This window comes from Podarcis bocagei (genome assembly GCF_964188305.1).
Source record: "Podarcis bocagei genome assembly, chromosome: 15".
NCBI classification, from domain to species: Eukaryota; Metazoa; Chordata; class Lepidosauria; order Squamata; family Lacertidae; genus Podarcis; species Podarcis bocagei.
In genome coordinates, this window is record NC_138141.1 from 17,355,227 (window position 1) to 17,373,791 (window position 18,565).

At 45.0% G+C, this 18,565-nt stretch overlaps 1 protein-coding gene and 1 long non-coding RNA gene across 5 annotated transcripts; one reads left to right on the plus strand and one right to left on the minus strand.

The window, feature by feature from the left end:
* The first annotated feature begins 20 nt into the window (after positions 1-20).
* LOC308574724 lies at positions 21-2,029 on the plus strand. The gene is made up of 2 exons (XR_014002574.1): positions 21-425; positions 1,083-2,029. It is a non-coding gene; the product is annotated as an uncharacterized lncRNA (long non-coding RNA).
* Positions 1,874-10,834, minus strand: PAFAH1B2 (platelet activating factor acetylhydrolase 1b catalytic subunit 2). 4 transcript variants are annotated; one of them, XM_081172766.1, is made up of 7 exons: positions 10,426-10,567; positions 9,818-9,915; positions 9,504-9,591; positions 8,617-8,706; positions 7,831-7,947; positions 7,210-7,332; positions 1,874-4,795 (listed from the first exon to the last, which is right to left on the minus strand). In XM_081172766.1, the coding sequence occupies exons 3-7, from the start codon at positions 9,582-9,584 to the stop codon at positions 4,517-4,519; spliced, it is 690 nt and encodes a 229-aa protein (XP_081028892.1). In that variant the 5' UTR covers positions 9,585-9,591; positions 9,818-9,915; positions 10,426-10,567; the 3' UTR covers positions 1,874-4,516. The 4 variants fall into 4 exon arrangements, with proteins under 4 accessions (XP_081028892.1, XP_081028891.1, XP_081028893.1 ...); XM_081172765.1 differs by lacking the exons at positions 9,818-9,915; positions 10,426-10,567 and adding an exon at positions 10,692-10,834; XM_081172767.1 differs by lacking the exons at positions 9,818-9,915; positions 10,426-10,567 and adding an exon at positions 10,671-10,689.
* Between the last annotated feature and the right edge of the window lie 7,731 nt (positions 10,835-18,565).

The following is an 18,565-nucleotide window of genomic DNA, read 5'->3' on the forward strand; positions in this document are numbered from 1 at the left end:
ACGAACAGCCTAGAGCCGGAGGCCTCTTTCGTAAATAGGACTTTTTTGGGGGGGGGCGCACGCACACACCTCTCGCGGCAGAGGAAATGGTACACGGGGCGCGTAGAAATGTGCCTTTTTTGTGATAAGCAGCCCCTGCATCTCCCGTGCGCGGACGATCCAGGCGTAGGTTCTTGGGAGATGCTGAAAAGTTTTGAGCGGAAAAGCAATGCACAGCAAGAGAGACGCACTAGAGGACGCGCCAGCTCTCCGGAAGGCGCCTGGCAAAGAGAGGAGGCGGCAGGTGCGCCTACCTGCCTGTATATGGGAAGGTGTTTCTGCCTCCAGCACTGCTGACTTTCAGGAGAAATGTACACACATTTCTGCTTACGCAGGCCCTTGGCGGCTGAAGGATACCGGTCAGGGTAACCTTGCCCTTAGCAGGTGTGAGGATATGCTATTGCTTTAAAAAGTTATAAATGCGTGGTTTTGTTTTTTTTACTTGTTTCTAGTAGATTTTGAAGCATTTTAAACGTCTTTTAAAATTGTATTAACTTTTGGATGTTTGCTGCCTGGGGCTCCTCCTTTGAGAGGAAGGATGGAAATCTAAGAAATAAAATCTAAAAAGAGCTCATCCCTGGAGACAGTAATTTAGGACAGGACGAACTGGAACCTGCTTACTATTCAGTGCAGAATTGCAACATACAAATGTTTACCAAAGGAGAAGTTTGCAGTTGCTTGTTGCAGCAGCAAGAGCCTTTGATAGTATTGCCAGCAGCATGCTCAGTCCTCACTGCCACCAGTGTTGTTGGTGGCTTAACGTTCACCCTGAACGTTAGGAGTAACTGGAATACTTGTTTAGTCTCTTCTGACATTTATTTGTTGGCCCTCTTTAGCTATGGTTCTCAGAAATGCTTACCAAAAAAAATAAGAAAAAAAGAGTGCACCTAAATCCAACAGTTGGCGCTGGCCTGCATAAAGGTCTTAAAGAGTTCAGATCCCATCCATCCCCCGGCTTAACATAGCTACCTGAAATTTTTATGTCTTTCAAAAAGGGTTTCCAAACCCTGCTGAAATGTTTTGATGCAACACTCTACTTTCAGCCCTAGGTGTACCAGTACAGTACTTCCTTACCAAGAAACAAGGTTTCCACCTATTATTTGTCCAGCACCAAGGCAGCTGTTTCTACAATGGGGCGGGCTACAGATGACATTTCTGCCTACTATGCAAGCCCAAATGGTGGATGGAAGGGCATTTCTAACAGAATCCTAGTCCAGAGCTCATCAACTGCACTCATCTGAAAAAAGGGAGTTTATACAATTTGTTGCCCGGATACAGAGCTTAGCCATTCCCCACCTCCATACAGATGGCTGGTAGGCAGCAACTTGCCATGCTGTAACCAGGAGGAGGACATTGGCCATGCTCCTGTAAAACACCAACAATCCCTTGTTAGGAGGCACATTTTTATAGCCTCTTGGCTGCCCACAAAGAAGGGGAATTTCAGGAACATCCTTGCTTGTAGGAAGAGCTTACAAACAAGAAATGAAGACCAAATCTGAACAAACACAAAATTGAACAAGATTTTAGAATGATTTTTTTGAATTTGAAAATTACTCCCCCCAAACACCCACATTTGTGGTGTTAATAAAAATATATACCCCACCATAATCTGAGAGTTTTAATTACAGCTCCCGCAGCTCCAGTATAACCTTGTTGATATACATGTCCCCTTCCCCCATAGGCTTTAAAAAAAAACAACCACCAGAGAACTAGTACATTTCTGATGCACACACGGTTCTTAATGCAGTTTGGGGCTAGACCTCAAGAGTCTGGGAGGCTCCAAGCAGCACACCCGCCCACCCTACCTGAAATGAGAGACACTCACAAGAACTAATTGGTGAAACATATACATTTATATTGAAATATGCACTAAACAGTGAGCTCTACCAGTCATCAATGCCATTTTGCCAAAGCAATTATCATCACTTTTTTTGTTGGTGGGGGTGGAAAGTTCAGTTGGCTACCAGTAAAAAAAAAAAAAAAAAAAAAAGAGGGGAGAAAGCACCCTCCCAAACTCCCAGCAGCAAAAGGTCAGGCTCCAAGGAGTTTCCACACTCTTGAGCCAGCATGCTGCCAGAACCACAATTCTCTCCTATGGGCACAGGGTCCCTTTGTTACAGCCACACACACACACGCACACACGACGAGAGAAAGACAACATTCCTTAACCTTCTTTCACACTTTTTCTTTGCTGCAATAAATATAAAACTAGCAATGTTCATATACCACTGCACAGACGAGATTCTGGGCAGCAGCATACAACTGTAAACAGCAATGAGATTAGAGGGGAAAGCCATGTAAAAGCTCAAGGCGGGGCAGTATATGATGCACAAGACGTATTCCTGGGTTACCAGGAGCACTGGGCAGCCAAGCACATCCCAATATTAGGATCTTGTTTGGGGATACAGAGAAGCAGGATACATGTCAGCACTTGCAGATGCAACAGGGTTCAAATAAGGGGTGGGGCGGGACCTACAACATTCTCCAGTCTTGTTCATGAGAAGCTTCTCTTTGTGGCAGGACAGACAGGAAGATACTGACCTGCCTTTAGGTCGGATCCATGGCTGCAGACAGGGGAAATGGCAAAAAGCAACTGAGACAGACCCCAGAGAAGCAGCTAGTTCAGGGCCAGGGTCTGTGAAGGGGAGGAACATCTTCCAAAAGGAGCATTTGGACCACAAGCAGCTGTTTCACTAGCATGGAAGGAACACCAGAGAGGTATTTCAGGAAGAGTTAGGCCAGTGCTACCTTTTCCACAAAAGGGTTAGCAGCAAATCCCCAGCAGTGTATGGCTAGCTCAACCACGGCCATCCCCAGTTCAGGATTCCAACACACACTGTTCCCCCACCATTCTTTTGTGGAGTAGGAGCTCTTTGCTTTTTGCATTTCCCCACCTGTGCTGGAGGAAGTCTACAGGAGCAAGGTAATTGGGGGGGGGGAGAGGATAAATGCTAGGATAAAGGCCTATTTGGAAGACATCAAGTGAGCGTGTTCAGAAAGTGAACTTGCTCCCAAGAACCTTCTGATATGAAAAAGCATTTCCACGACAAAAAGAGCCACTAAAGTCTCATGCACAAGACTTTGGGGGAGGGCAGAAGAACATGTTAGAACTATGCACAACTGGCTAAGTTTAAATAGCTGATGTTTCTGAACTAGCTCAGGTAAAAGCAGACCATAGATGGAAGCATATTTGTTTTTTTATAAAAAAAACTTGCTTTTTTTCAGATTCCTAAAACCAGAAATCTGAAAGAGGTTTTCCCTTCGTGGGAAAATCTCTCCCATCCGTGTAGACATGAATTAAGGCTTTATATCCCTGGTAATCTCTATACAGGAATCCCCGGAAACATGCTTTCCACACTGGACCCTTTCCTACTCAAGAGAGGTAACGGCATTAGCTCAATTATGTCCCTCACTGTCAGAGGCCTCATCTGCTTGAATAAAATGCTTGTACAAGACAGACCCAACCAAGAAACACAACCTTGGGCCTTGTAAAGCTTCAGCCTGCTCCAGGCCTTGAGAGAAGGGAAATGAGCAAGGATTATGACGTTAAGTATTATGACGAGAAGTAACAGTCACTTCCTTTTTGCTCTTTCTTTTAAAAATGAACACAAGCAGCTCTGCAAAGCATTCTGAAGCACAATATGGAACAGCGGGAAGAAATGTCAGTTTATATTGGTGGGTACGTCCGGCCACTGACCAGGCTCCAAGGCCACTGGGCCTTTTAAGAGATGGGAATGTTGAATCAAAGCACACAAAAGGGGGAAGGGGAGAGAGAAGAGAGAACAAATGGTTCTACCAGGATGCAGAAATTGGGCAGTCCCCTCTTCTCCAGCAACAGAATGACATCCATCAAGCAAGAAATGAAAACAGGCTGAGTTAAATGAGTTCACTCACTTGACAATTAATTTTTCACACGTCTGAAGTTGCCTGATGTAGCTTTATCCTGCTTTCTGTTGTTGCCAAAGCCAGAAAAGCAGCTAAGATCACTTAAAACAAAAAAAAAAACCCCAACCCCAGTTAAGTATAAAAACTCTCCAAACAATTCCAACTTTTAAAGAAGCAGGCTACTTTCAGTTCAGGAAGTGGAATGTGAGTGCAGCTAATGAGCTCAGACATTTAGGGGCTATTGGAATAATAAGCCTGGCAGGACACTAAGGCGAGGAAACTGGCAGAGTGACAGCAGAACATGAGCAACGAACAGGTGACAGGAACGTTCACACTGTAAACAAGAAATGACTTTAAAGTATCATCCTTCTTCGGTCAATTTAAACCACCCTCTGCAGGTGGCTCTGACTGACTGAGCTGACCCATGTGCTGCCATCCCAGCCGCCCCCCCAGTCCCCTTTCCTTTCCAATGCTAAACACAACACCCAGTAACATTCAACAATGGAAAGCACTTTGAGTAAGGAGGATTCTGTAGTGCCAGGATAAAAAGAACTGCGCTGATGGAGCTGGGGTGCCACGGACACGGCTGGGATCAGGCCAAAGTCGCCTGCTTCTCTTCAGGGGTCTCCTCCAGCAGCTGCATGATCAGTTCATGGAGGGGTTTGCAGATCTTGGCGTAGCCGGCACCCGATAGGTGCAGAAAATCAAACATGTCGTGGCAGGAGATGGTGCCATCTGAGTGCACAAAGCCGGCATCCACGTCCAGCAGCTGGACATTGGAGAGTTTGGGCAGTGAGGTCTTCAGGAGCTGGTTCACCTTGTTGTTCTTCTGCCGCAGCAGGTTTGGCTTCTCACCACGAGGGAGCAGGCCCTTGAGCATGGAACAGGACAGAAGCATGTGAGAAGGCGCTCAGTATTGTAAGAAGCATGTTCCTGAAATCTCACCCAGGCATCTCCCTGTGCACTGACTCTACCCATGGTTTAGGCATCCACATCATCATCTCTCTGGGCCCTGGCAAATGATGCTGCATAAACCATCTCTCTCCTTCTCACCCACTAGGAACCTTGTCCCTACCTCATCATTAAGAAGCACGTGACAACTTTTATTCTCCACCTGCATGCAACTGAGTTTTACTCAGAGTAGACCCACTGAAATGAATGGCCATTAATTTCAATAGGTCTATTCACAGGGCACTTCTAAGTAAAACCTAGGGTTTGTACCTTCCTCTCCCATTTAAAAAAAAATGATTTATACATGGAATGTTCTAATGCCTTATTATTTATCAATTTTGTATGCTGCCCTTCATCCAAAGATCACAGGGCAGTTCACAACATAAAAATACAAAATGAGAGCACAAAACAGATAATAAAAACAAAGGCGAAAGCAAACCAATACCCCCCAACTGTGCAACTGATACAAAGTTCTCAGCGCCCTTATCATAATTTAAAGTGAACAGAAAAGGAACATGATTAACTAATACTCCATTTTCTAAAATAATGAATTAACAGTTCAATTGCAGCTTATGCGTGTTTTAACACGTGTGATTTCAACTTTATGTGGCTGAAGGCCGGCCGGTTGAAATCACACAAATTAAATGAATGGAATGTGGAGAGCTTAAAGGTTCTTTTTGCACAGGGTTTTCCTGGCAAGGAAAGAGCTTTTGACCATTTCCCCTTGCTTGAGGGGTCAAGGCCTACTCAGCGCACAGCTCCAGAAAGGGTAAGGATGTTTGCCTGGGGGTGGTTTGAGTATAAGTGTGTATGTCTATATGTGCCAACCCTGAACACAGCCCCTGTGTGATTGTACTGTATTCAAATGGCTATTCAATTTGTAAAATAAATCAGATAAAAACCACAATAAGCTTTACAGTAAAAATAATGAAAATTGATGTTAAAAGGATCAGAGAAACTGACACAGTAAAACTCACCACTCTGTTTGGGAGAACACTGACAATCTTAAGCCTCACATCAAAATTGGAAAAGTCTTCCCACTCAAGGGAAAGCGTTCCACAAAAGACCTACCATATTTTTCGCTCTATAACACGCACCCGACCATAACACGAACGTAGTTTTTAGAGGAGGAAAACAAGAAAAAAAATATTCTAAACGAAACAGTGGATGTACGATTTTTGTGGTTCATGCTGTGGCCACAGACATGTGATCTGACAGTGAGTTTGGAGTAGCCCAATGCAAAAATCCCGAGGATCCATGTGGATCCATGCTTTGTAACCATGTTTTTGCACCTCTGCGGCCCAAGGCAACAGTGGGTGTGTGATTTTTTGGGTGCAAGATGTAGCCATGGACATGCTATGTGATCTGATGGTGAATTTGGGGTGACCCAGTGCAAAAATCCTGAGGATCCATGTGGATCCGTGCTTTGTAACCACGTTTTAAGTGGGGAGGGAAGGAAAAGCACTCAAGGGACAAGGAGCACGCATGGGGTGGGTGGAGAAGGATGCTGCTAATAATGAAGAAGAGGGGTATAAGGGGAGAAGGCTCCTCTACTCTCCCACTTTGCTCCTTTAAAGCAAGCAGGCTCTGCTTTTCTTCCTCCTCCCTGCTCATCCCTGGCTTAGCGAGCTGAAAAACTTTGCTGCTATGTAGCGAGCTGAGTGGGGAGGAGAGAGGGACAGAGAGCCTGCTTGCTTTAAAGGAACCAACCGGACAGGAGCCGCTTACACTCATGTAAGTGGCTCCTCTCCTCTCCCGCTTTGCTCCTTTAAAGAATCAGGCTCTCTGTCCCTCTCTCCTCCCCACTCAGCGGCTCTTCTCCCCCTTTGCTGTTTCAAAGCGAGCCACGGAGGAGGGAAGGAAGGGGAACCATGGTTCCTCTGCTCACGACTGCAGCAGATCCCCCCGCCACCCGTAGGTGGCACGCACAGACATTTCCCCTTACTTTCTAGGAGGAAAAAAGTGAGTGTTATGGTGCAAAAAATACGGTACTTCCTTTTAAATTCTGCACATCCAGGGAATCATCCTCAGCTATTATAAGGTATTTAGCTGATCTGTTATGACAGCAACTTCCACTCTGAAGAACAACAAGAAACCTTTCCCTAAATAAATAATGGCTCAAGGCATTACACCTAGTGCTCCTTCCTTCCTCTGCCTTGGCCAAGAGAAGGCTTCAGAGACCTACTATTCCCAGAAGCATCCCTGCAAGAAGGAGTGGCACTGCCCTTCTCTTCTCATACTGCTACTACCATTCCTCCTGGTCAAAGAGGAGCTTGCAGAAAGTGCACACATTCCCAAAGTTGCTACTTGTTCCTTGACCACAGCAATGCATACCAGCACGATTATCTTGGCCTGAGGCTGCCGCGTATTGATGAGCCTTACAATGGCCTCTATTCCACCAGCTACTTCCTCTGCTGTGTTTTCATGGTTATTTGTTCCAACCCAAACAACAATGACCTGTGGATGAAGAGAAGGGAGAAGAAAAAGAACCCACACAACCTCAAATGAAAGAATATTGTATTATGCATTCAATCTTTATTTGCCATATTCATACCACACCTATAGACCAAAGTTCTGCAGACATAAAATACCGTATATTTAAAATAGAATTAACAGACAATAGTTACAGGATATCCCCCTAGAAATTCTCAGGTGTTCCAACTGCTCCTGAATCTTCTGGCCTGGAAATAGTTGCCAAAGCAGCCTGCTGTTAAATCCCTCAGCAGGTTATTGGTGATGCCTCCCTCAGACTTTGGTATTTTTGACAATATCACTCACAGCCTAGGCCTCTGCTTCCTTGTTAGTTATAAATTACAAATATATACAACAAACACATTGGCATGGAATCATTATGTGCTTATCAGCGCAGAACTGTTTTGGTGGGACCAACAGCCAGCAAACTGTTCATTTGAAAAGGGAGCCTTCACATACACACAGTCATTATCCCCAGCTTACCTTGGGTTTAATATTCTCCAGTTCACCATTCTTCAGTCTCCATAAAACTTGCCCCGTTGTGTCCCCTCCAATCCCAAAATTCAGTGCGTGTAAAGGTGAAAAGAGTTCTCGCCATATCTATAACCAGAAACCAAGTCAATCTTTTAGATCACCCTTGAACAAAAGCAGAATATTTGACCATACAGTCTAACCCACCGGAAAGGTATCTGTTGTTGGGTTGTTGTTTTTTAAAAAGGGTAGTATCTACACAGAACCTGGATTGAAGAACCTTCAAAGCTCTTTTCCGATGTTGCTGTCTATGTGTAGCATCAAGCACATGGCTGGAGTGCGAGACTGTGCCTCTTGGCCCTGCCTAATGTTGTGCACAGTCACAGGCCCACCCATACATCTATGTGGACATCTTCAGAAGAGAAACCTTTGCATATAGCTGTACACACGAAGGTCTCCTGGGGTCATAAGGATGGAAGGAACCTCAAAGGTCTTCTAGGTCAATGCCCTCCCAATGGAAAAATCCACCATCCTACCCCTTCACAGATATCATGCTCAACAGATGGATGCCTAGGAAGTTGGGCCAAAGATATATGTGATGTCAAGCACAGGGTCAAAGGCTCCCTTTCCCTTCCAGGGGCTGAGCCCTATGCATGGTTTTCAAAAGAAGGCTCTGTCCATTGTTGGTGGACTGTCAACATTATTCTAGATTCAGGTAGGTAGCCGTTTTTACATTATGTAATTGATGGAAAGCGAGTATGTTCATATAACAAGCCCCGCAGCCTCACCACTCAGTACCTCATATTGCTGTAGCAGCTGAACCATGGAATCCCCCACAAACAGCACATCAGGTTCCTTGTCCTTGCAGTCCAACACAAAACGGTTATGCTGTATAAAAATAAAGCAAGAGCATTATGACAACCAAGCAGCTTTTTTGCACCCAGAGTCAATTATCTTTTGACTTACAATCCTGACTGCCTCTCAACTCTGCCATTTTGCTGCTGTTATTTCCTTATTGCAGATGCCCACTACTATGGTGAGGAGAGTAGTGAACACACATACACATGGCCTCTGCCACTAGCAAAAGGAATGAGAACTAACAGGTAGTTGTAACCAATTTTTCTCCAAGCAAGTGTCCTAACAAGGAGAGAAAACTGGATACTAATGCCCATTTACAACTTGTCACTTCATTCTTGCATTGCCAAACTGATCCTCCTCTATTCTTTGTCTTGTCTTTTTTGTTTGTAAGGCTGAGAGCAGAAGCCATCTCCTTTTAACTAATGTAAGCCACTTTGTGATACAATCTATGTATGAAAAGCAGAATAATTGTATAATACGTTGAACTGTGGGAAGTCTACCCAGTCTTGAGCATATGGAGCTTGCTTAAGGCATATTGCAAAAGAGAACAGTCATGCAAAGCAGTGCACTGTCTTCAACTCTCAGTAATTTGACGTGTAAACTGAAGTAAAGCCTCCAGCACTTTGCAATTTGGGATTATGTTAAGAATAGGTCTACTAGTATACCCTATAGGCAAGTCAGCCAGACAGTCTTCACAGAGACTGCCACAGAGACTGTGCCTTTCGCAAAAGAGCTATAGTGGCAGCAGTGATCGCTATCCCTACAGGTGTCGTACAAGACAGAAAAACCCACTCAATCCTGCTACAGCATACCATGGTTTTTTTTACCTGTGACATCCACCTGTCATCTCCCTGAACATCTTCAGCTGCATGTGGAATTGCTGCTGGGTTTGAGTCACCCTGGCTCATCCTATCCCTGAGAAGACAACAGTTTCAGTATGCCATATTCTGTAACAGTGAGATCTGTCGTATGAACGAGTTATACAAAAACACATATATTAGCACAATTATTCCACTTGGGGGACATTTCAGATGTCACAAGGCACCAAACATGTTAGAAATTATGTTTGCATTTACCACATGGGAAAAACTGCAAAGCACCTTGCCTGTACATGTAAACAAATAAACATGTGAAGCCGTACTTTTATATCTCCGACCGTACTGCGAAGAAACACATGGGTCAACAACATAACGGAGCAGAAGAATTTGCAGGGCAGTCAGTCAGAGGAAGGAACAGGTGCTGGGATGGAACAACAGATGAGGAAGGACACAGATACTCGCACCCGCCTCCCCACGCCTAATGTTTTAAGATTTCGACCCCGAGCCCCCACCTCTGCCCCGGCAAGCCAAAACAAATGAGAAAGGTGGAAACCAGGTGAAGGGTTCCCGGCTTAGCCACGAGGGAGCCCCCCTGGCCATCAGCCTCAGGCGACCCTAGGTGCCTTTCGGCCAGGCACCAGCAGGGGCGCAGAACGAAGGCCTCCCGCGAAGCCTCGTTGCCATGGGAACCCCGGTGCAGCGGGGAGGGGGGGCTGGGAGGGGGTCCTGGGCCCCACCCTCCTGCCCGCCCTTGCTTGCCCCCCTCCAGCCCGAGTGCATCCTCGGATGAGGGCTCCGCCGAGCGAGGCTCCCTCCTCTCCTCCCCGCACCGGGCCTTCCGTGCGGGCGGCGGGCGTGCTGGGGGAGGGGCGGCTAACGGAGGCCCGCCCTGCGGCCCAGGGGAAAGACCGGCCCGACCGCCCCTACTCACGCCGGCGGCGACTGCGGCTCGCCCCGCTCCTCCATGGCGCTCGAGTGTCTTCGCCTCACGACCCTCCTCCTTCTCCCCGATGCTCTGGCGGGCGCGCCCCTCCCCCCAGCTCCGTCTCCCACCACCCCTGGACTGCGCCTGCGCAAAGATCTGCTTCCGCCCTGCGCCCTTTTCGCTAGCGAATCAGTTTCGCCCCCGGGGAGGAAATCCCGCCCATTTAGAACTCCCGTTCTGCTATTCCCAACCTGTTCCTCTAGATGGCGCACCTAGGCCTAATACGGCGCGCCGGAGGGTTCATGCGACCTACGCTACTTCAGCGCCTTTTCTTTTCTTTTCTTTTCTTTTTTTGCGGAGTCTCACCCGGCGCCATATTGAGAGGAGGAGGAACTCTAGGCTTGCGGGAGGAACCAGTGGGCGCGTGGCGGTGACGTCACTGCTCAGGCCCATGACGTCACGATGAAACGAGTGGCGTTCTGAATGATGCCATAGGTTTGCTATCCTGTAGTGTGAGTTTAAGATTTTTTTTCGCAGCAGGTAAAACCAATGGGTTCTGTCCGATTATGTTCTTACTCAGAGAAGGCCAGTTAAAAATAATGGGCATGACTAACTTAGCCTATGAATGTCACTTTGTCTTCTACTCTTAGTAGGACTAAGTTCTTTAAAATGTAGTTTTAAAAAAATATATGGTGGAAAATAATAATTTGCAATTTGTCTGTAAGCAAATTTTGTTCTGGATCTGAACAAAAATTCCCACTGAGACATTTCCATTTGACATGAAGTTATACGACTGTTCTGATATGTCCAACTCTTAGTGTGATTGTTGTTCCAGTATGGGCCACAGTATGGTCCTGAAAATGGTAATGAGTGTCATTGTCTCTCCACCCTCCACCTTTTCCCTAAAACGGTCTGTAGCTCATGGTCCTCCGCCATAGCAAAATATAGTTTCCAGTTCTAGGAGAGGGAGGGTGAGGAAGAGACATATAGGAAACCATACCCTGCAGTCAAGGACAAAAAGCATGTAGAGAAACCCAGGCACAAAGATTTGGATGCTGCCTGGCGAGTCATATTTTGTGTGGCTAGTCTACACCACCTGTCACAACTCCATGCTAACCATCACCCATGGATGTATAAATTTTCAAGATAGCACTTCATGCATCTGATGAAGGAGACTACTCAAAAAACACTTGTTCCATAATAAATTTGCAAGTAAGGATGGGTGACTCTTGTCACTTTCAGTTTCTCTCAGTTTCTCTCTTCTTCCAAGCTTGTTCAGTTATCCAGGAACAAAGACAGATTCTTCGAAGCCATACCTGAAGATGCCAAGGACTGAGCCTGGAGGCTTCTGCACACTTTGGTCCTTCCCTTTCTCTAGCGTGAGGAGATATAACTATCAAATGCATGCATAAACATCTAAAATAATGCGGCAATAGAACCTAATGAGAACGGGTATAACTCAAAGCAAAATAGCATTATGATGTGTCTTAATAATTACTTCAGCCACATCATCTACGGAAAGATTCTGGGAGCAGTGGGAAAGTAGACAATGGAATGATTCCCATTAAGTTTTCAGGAATGTTTTCCTCTACTTCATGGGAATTGATAGTCATCTCTCTAATTCCTTCCTGCGCTCATAGTTATTTTCACATTGTATCCTCACGAGCACTGTATTTACATGTTTCTGCAATTGTTTCAATTCCTCCATCACCTTCCCTATAAAATTGAGAAAGTTTTAAACGTCCTTTTAGCAACTGGAGAGCCGAAGGAAGATAGTCATCACATGCATTAGACTTCCATACCCCTTAAAGGAAAGTGACTCAGATACAGAGTGGGAACAGGAGAGAGAAGATCAAAACAATGTTTTAATTATTATTAATTATTAAGCTGCTTAAATTTGGGTGATGTGATACAAGCAAAGGCAGTAGAATAGGACCCATTGCACAGAAGGTCTCAGTCTCATTATGAAACCCACACCACTCAGCACAATTTCTCTGTAATGCCTGAATCAGAAGAGGCCGTGGATGATGCAAACCAGTGCCTGGGAACAGTTAAGGGCTAACTGTCAGGGGGCAGCCTCCAGCATCTGCCACCTGAGGCAATTAGTGTCACATTTGGCCAAATAGGGCTGGCCCTGGAGAGAATGGTAGCCAAGTGTGTTTGTTTGTTTTTATAATAAAAAGCACCATAAGAGTTGCAGTAACTGAAAGGATAGAGAGAGCTTAGGGGTACTTTGGGGTAAAAATAGGACACTTGCAACAACAGCCTTTGATGGAAGATTGTCACTTTCCACCCTTGACATAAGATGCTGTACACACAAGCTTATAACATGGTGCATGATTTTGGACATGAACTGCATCATAGCCCACCCCTTACCTACCATTTGAAGTTTTTTAAAAAATATTTCAAACACAAATTGATGAAATAGTTCATATGAATATGTTAAGCATTGCATGATATAATATGGAGCTGTGAACAGAATAATGATAGTGTTTAATTTCAACCTGTTCCATTTGGCACAGATTTCATCTACTGAAATCTCAGGGGTCCCATCTTGGTTTGGCAAGTTATCTGTGGCTGCTGCTTTTTAAATGTTTTTAATTGGTTTTTCCAAATAAACATGAGAACATAACTCCCCTTATTAGACAGTTCCCCTTACCTACCCCCTCCTCCAAGCCACAAAGTCCTATGGGGAAGTGTTATTCCAAAGTTTCAAATGCAAGTCTGGTGAATGCCACTGTAATTGATGTTCTGTCAGGTATGTGACGAAAGGGTACCATGTCTCTATAAAATTCTTCTCATTTTTCTTTTCATCTAAGGCTTTAACTTCTTTGGTCAATTTTTCTGAGAGTACTATAGTCCATACTTCTTGCTTCCATTGTGAGATTTGTAAACATTGCAAAGATTTCTAGTTTGGGGCAACAAGTTGTAGGGCTGCTACTAAAAGAAAATTAATCAAGTATTTATATCTGAGATTGACATTTTCATTTTTAAAGATACTTTACTAAAGTTGGGGTACAGATAACATTCCGTTTTGTGATCTAACTTATTTCACCAACATTTTTCCAACGTGGCTGTAATCTGTCATACACCCACCAGTGTTCCCACGTCTTTACTCCCTCTTTAGCAAAGAGGAGAAATAACTTTATTAATATGACTACTGTAGGCTACACCTCAAAGGTGTAAAATGCTGTCTGTGTAGTAGCTTATTTTCTTTTATATGCATGGACACTGACTTTAAGGGCCTCTTCGCTCACGGGCTCTGCCAATCTATTTATCTACTGTATTTATTTACCAATTCCTGCCTCAAGATCTGATTCCCAAGTGTGTTTTATCAAATTTGTTTGGCTTAACTGTATGTCACTAACTATTTATATATTATTGTTATATCCATAGCTACTTGATGGCGTAGAACCAGCTGCTCATTAAAGCATAAACTCCACCTCCTGAAACAGAAGCTTGGTCTCCCCTGTTGACCATCATTTACCTTTATCACCAGTAGCAAAGGCCATTTCTGATAAAATTAGTTTTGCTTCATTGTTTTAAACAAATATTCCCCTGCACAGCACACAGAAATTAAGATACACACACAGAGAGAACGTCTTTTAATTTCAGGACTTGTTCTGGGTCTCCATAAGCTGATTAATGCATTTATTTGAAGTATTTCTATACTGATTTTCAGACAGACCTGACATAGCAATTTGCCAAAGATCAAAAGCATTGATTTTTAAAAGTGCATTAGAATAAAATGAAAAGACAACTGTATAGAAGGAGCTGCAATTGCTGCTTCTCTGCTACTTTCAGAATACAGTACATTGGTCCTTCAGAAGCAGCTGGGGGGGCAGTTGGGTGAGGGAGGGGCTACCACTAGGAGCTGGGGGGGGGTGGCAGCTCCTCAAGCTGCTTCTCTTTCTTTTTCCTGCGGCTTGAGAAAGGCTTGTGGCTGGGAGAATCATCTCAATCTCTCCCACCATAAACATGGCTTCTTCCTTTTCCTGAGACTACCATCCTGGCCTCATTATAAGGCAACCTTGGACAAACCACTTCTTATGCCTATCCATGAACTCTCCCACTTACAGATTGTGGAAACTAGTTCAAACGACAACTGGTCAGCAAAATACAGATGATTGGCTGTCCACCATCACTATTTTCCCAGTTCCTAGCAGCCAATCCTCCCCACCCCTCCTATCTCACGGAGAAAATCCTCATCTGTACTAATTCACTTCCTTCAACGTGGCAGCAACTTTAAGAGATTTACGTTGTTAAGCCTGGGGCTCATATGGTTTATCTCTTAACAAGAGACTGAGATCCTATATCCTTCTTGAAGCTTTTAAGCATTGCATCTTACTTTAATGTTGTCTTTGCGTGCTTCTGGCCAAAGGCTCAAGGCTCTCCTTTGGCCATAACAAGCTCTCTCTGTCTGTCTGTGTCTCTCCCCCCCCCCCATCCCTGAAGTCAACTTGCTGTTGTCATCACCCAGAGCTCCCCGCAGAGCACACGTTGCAGGAGAAAAGTGAGGGAAGAAGATAGTTCAGTGAGAAAGTGGGAGCATGAAGGAAAAAGAGAAGACTGGCTGTGATGGTTTCCGAAAGGCTTTTTAAAGCTGTAATTACATGTGCATCAGTGCATCAGTGCAGAGACCTCAGCTGAACCATGAAAAGTTAAGTCAGGCAAATGACCTGCCCCTTGCAATACACACATGTTATCTCCTTTCCTCTACATATGAGAGCAGCTGGCTGAAGATGAATATTAAACAAAGGCTGTGTCAATTTAATTCCCTTTTCAGGAGGCAACTGAAACTCACCTGTCCTTTATTTTCAGGGGAGCTGAAACTCCAGTGTTGCCACGGGCAACAGTTGGGCCACTTGAAGCTAACTCAGTCATTTCCCTTGGCAACCATGACAACAAAGTTCTCTGAAACAGCCTTAATTTGTGAAAGATGCAGGTAGATGGCATCTAATTGGAACAAAACCCATTAATGAACAGCAAGGTCAGGCAGCTTGGCTCATGTTGGCTGACCCATGAGGGCACAGCAGGTTGTGGGGTGGGATTGTTGGTTGTTGTTTTTTGTTTGGTCTCTGGGGTTTTGCTGTGCAGATTCCACTTTTGCCGATGTCTGCAGTGTTCACAGCTGTTGCCCTAGTTTCCTCTCTCCAGCTCCCACTCACTCTCCTGTGCAACGGCTGCAAACCACCTGCAATGCATATGAAATTTATTCCTTCCAAATCCATGCGCTTCCCCTCTCCTTGAAATAACAGTGCCAATAAATCAACCAGTGATCAACATTTGTGAGTGAACAAAACAGCTATTGGAATATCTACCCCTTCCCCACAAAATCCAGCCAGCAGTAAGTTGCCACCCAGGCCAATAATGTATTGCTAGCTGCATCACCATCACCATTTATTAAACTTATTAGTTGCATTTTTACTTGCCACTGCAACTCAGAGCAACTTACCAACCCCTGCCATACTTTAAAACCAAGGGGGGGGGATGCTTTTTAAACACCCCACCCACCCTAAAAGGCCATAGATAGTTAAAAGTAAAAGGCCTAGTTAAAAAGGAATGTTTTTGCCTGACATTTGAAGGTACACAATAAACTGCTGGCATGAATAGGGGCACAAGGGAGATGGCTCAATGGCAGAACATGGGCTTTGCATGCAGAAAGTCCTTGATTCAATCTCTGGTGTCTCCAGTAGCAGCAGACAGTACAGCTCACCTGACTCCTGGTTGGTCATGTTGCTGCTGCTGCTTCCAGGGGCATAAAGGGTGAACGGTGGCAAAGTCAGTGCAGTGCAAAAGCACCAGCAGGAGTGCCGCTCTGGCATTGTCAGCATGTTTGTACCCCCTTTCCCAGAAATCAGTAGCAATGGTCAGCTGAGTGCCACAGCTCCACCACACCAGCTGCTACTCATGCTCAGACTTAATACCTGTCAGGATGCTATCAGCGGCTCCCAGCTAGTTGCCCAGGAAAGTATAAAGACAAGGAAAAGTTTCTGACAGTTCTTTTTTATTTCAATCTATATTTCAAGCTATAGAACTCAGCCTGCTGGATAATGGCATTGTCCACCCGCCCTGCCTCTCCCACTTCCTCAATCATCATTCTCATCGTCTCCTCTACATGTGCTGCTACGTGCCCTCTGTCTTTGAGCTCTTTGTTCTCCTACTTTTAAGGCTCGCTGGGTTCTGGAAGATGGAGGGCCTGGAATGCTTTCTAATGATGACATGTCAGCTGGGATTTGTTCTGGCTCTCCCACGATTTCCCAGCTTTCCCCCTCATCTGCCTCGGAGCTGCAACCTCCCTCAAACTCCTGTTGTAAATCTAGACTGTCTTCCTCCTCCCTCTCCCTGGAAGGGTCAGGATGGGGAGGCGGTTTCCACCATTCCTCCTCTGCCCAGTCCCTGACAATACCTGGCATTCTGGAGAGCCACTGCCACGGTCGTCATCATCAACAACCAAGTTTGTACTGTAAATCAAGAAAATCTTTAATAAAAAACAAACAAACAAACAAAAACAACCAAGTTGGTAGTCATTGTCTCATCTTACGGTACTACAGTGTTACCTCGGGTTAAGTACTTAATTCGTTCCAGAGGTCCGTTATTAACCTGAAACTATTCTTAACCTGAAGCACACTTTAGCTAATGAGGACTCCTGCTGCTGCCACGCCGCGCCGCGCCAGAGCACGATTTCTGTTCTCATCCTGAAGCAAAGTTCTTAACCCAAGGTACTATTTCTGGGTTAGCGGAGTCTGTAACCTGAAGTGTATGTAACCTGAAGTGTATGTAACCTGAAGTGTGTGTAACCCGAGGTACCACTGTAAGTTCCCTTGATTAACCGTGAACAACATGAAGAAGCCTTCCTTTTTGTCTGTCCTGAACCTTCCAACTTGCCACTTCACTGGACCCCTTTTTGAGTCCATGGCTCCTTTGACCAACTACATTCTTTCTGTGGCACCCCTGTGGGGGCTCAGGAGCCCAGCCATGTCACCTCTTGCCTGCAGAGCTAGCAGCCTCTCACCCTTTTTCAAACACCCTTCCTTATGCAGTGTTCCCTCAGCCTTCTCTCCTCTCCCCGAGAGTCCTCTGGGCAGCTACTGATGCAACAAACAGCTGTGCAAGCCTTTGGGAGGAAGAGACGCAAGAGGGCATCAGAGGAGGGAGGGAAGGAAACAGGAAGAGAGGCCAGTATTGCCTGCGGCACCCCTGACCATCATTTAAGGCACCCAAGGGTGCCATGGCACACTGGTTGAAAACCACTGGGTTCAGGTGTTATGGAAGAAGGGTAACAAGAAGCTATCTTTCTCCACTCCATGAATAATTCAATACAGCTTTGTAACATCCCAACACACTAAAATGAGACTGCTAGATGGGAGGGAGAAAAATGGACATAGCTGCGATCCAGCAGTTAGGTTGGGAAATAGGACCATGTTCCTGTACCATTAAGTTTTATAGAAGAGGGAATATCAGCAGGCGTTTGCTTCACCTACGCTCCTATTTAAAATACATACACAAATAAGATGGGTTTAGCCTAATCTCTGGGTATGAGGATGAATTAGGCCGTTTAGTAAGCAGGCTACAAAGATGAGCAAAATGGCGTAGGGGTCTGAGGATTTGCCTTAACAGGCTTTAAAAGGCTTGCTTTTGTTTGAAGACTTTGGTATTTTTCATGTATTCCCTAGTTCTTGAGAAGATTGGATGTAGCAGTACTGGGCTGGGTTCCTTTGGATATGAAAGGGAAAACTAGAGGGTTACAGTGGCTTAGCAACGTTTATTTTATTTAAATACAAACATATAAGCAAAGTACAGTGGAAACAAATCAGCTTCTACAACAGGGAACAAAACTGCTAGTCTTACAACAAATTCAAAAGAGCTGCTTTTTCAACAATACAGAGCTGTGCCCTAGACTTGGCTAATAAGGTATTTTATGTGTTCATCTGAGGAAGGGGAGCCTCGTTATTCCCCACTGAGAGTTGCACGTCTCCCTGCAGTGTCCTCCTTTCATTGTCATTTTTTTTTTGGGGGGGTTGTGTGAATTATAATTGTTCTGGTGTGACATCACTTGTTTGTTTTGTCCTAGAAAAAAGGTATTATGCTGATGTTGTTGTTTTGCATTTTTATTCTAGAGGAGAAATGTCTGCATTTCTTTTTG

Coding starts and splice junctions, on each gene's coding strand:
- PAFAH1B2 (XM_081172764.1), bottom strand. CDS start 10,460: ATGGAGGAGCGGGGCGAGCCGCAGTCGCCGCCGGC. Junction 9,592..10,425: donor GAGCCGCAGTCGCCGCCGGC/GTGAGTAGGGGC, acceptor TTGTCTTCTCAG/GGATAGGATGAGCCAGGGTG. Junction 7,948..8,616: donor AGCTGCTACAGCAATATGAG/GTACTGAGTGGT, acceptor TTCTGGTTATAG/ATATGGCGAGAACTCTTTTC.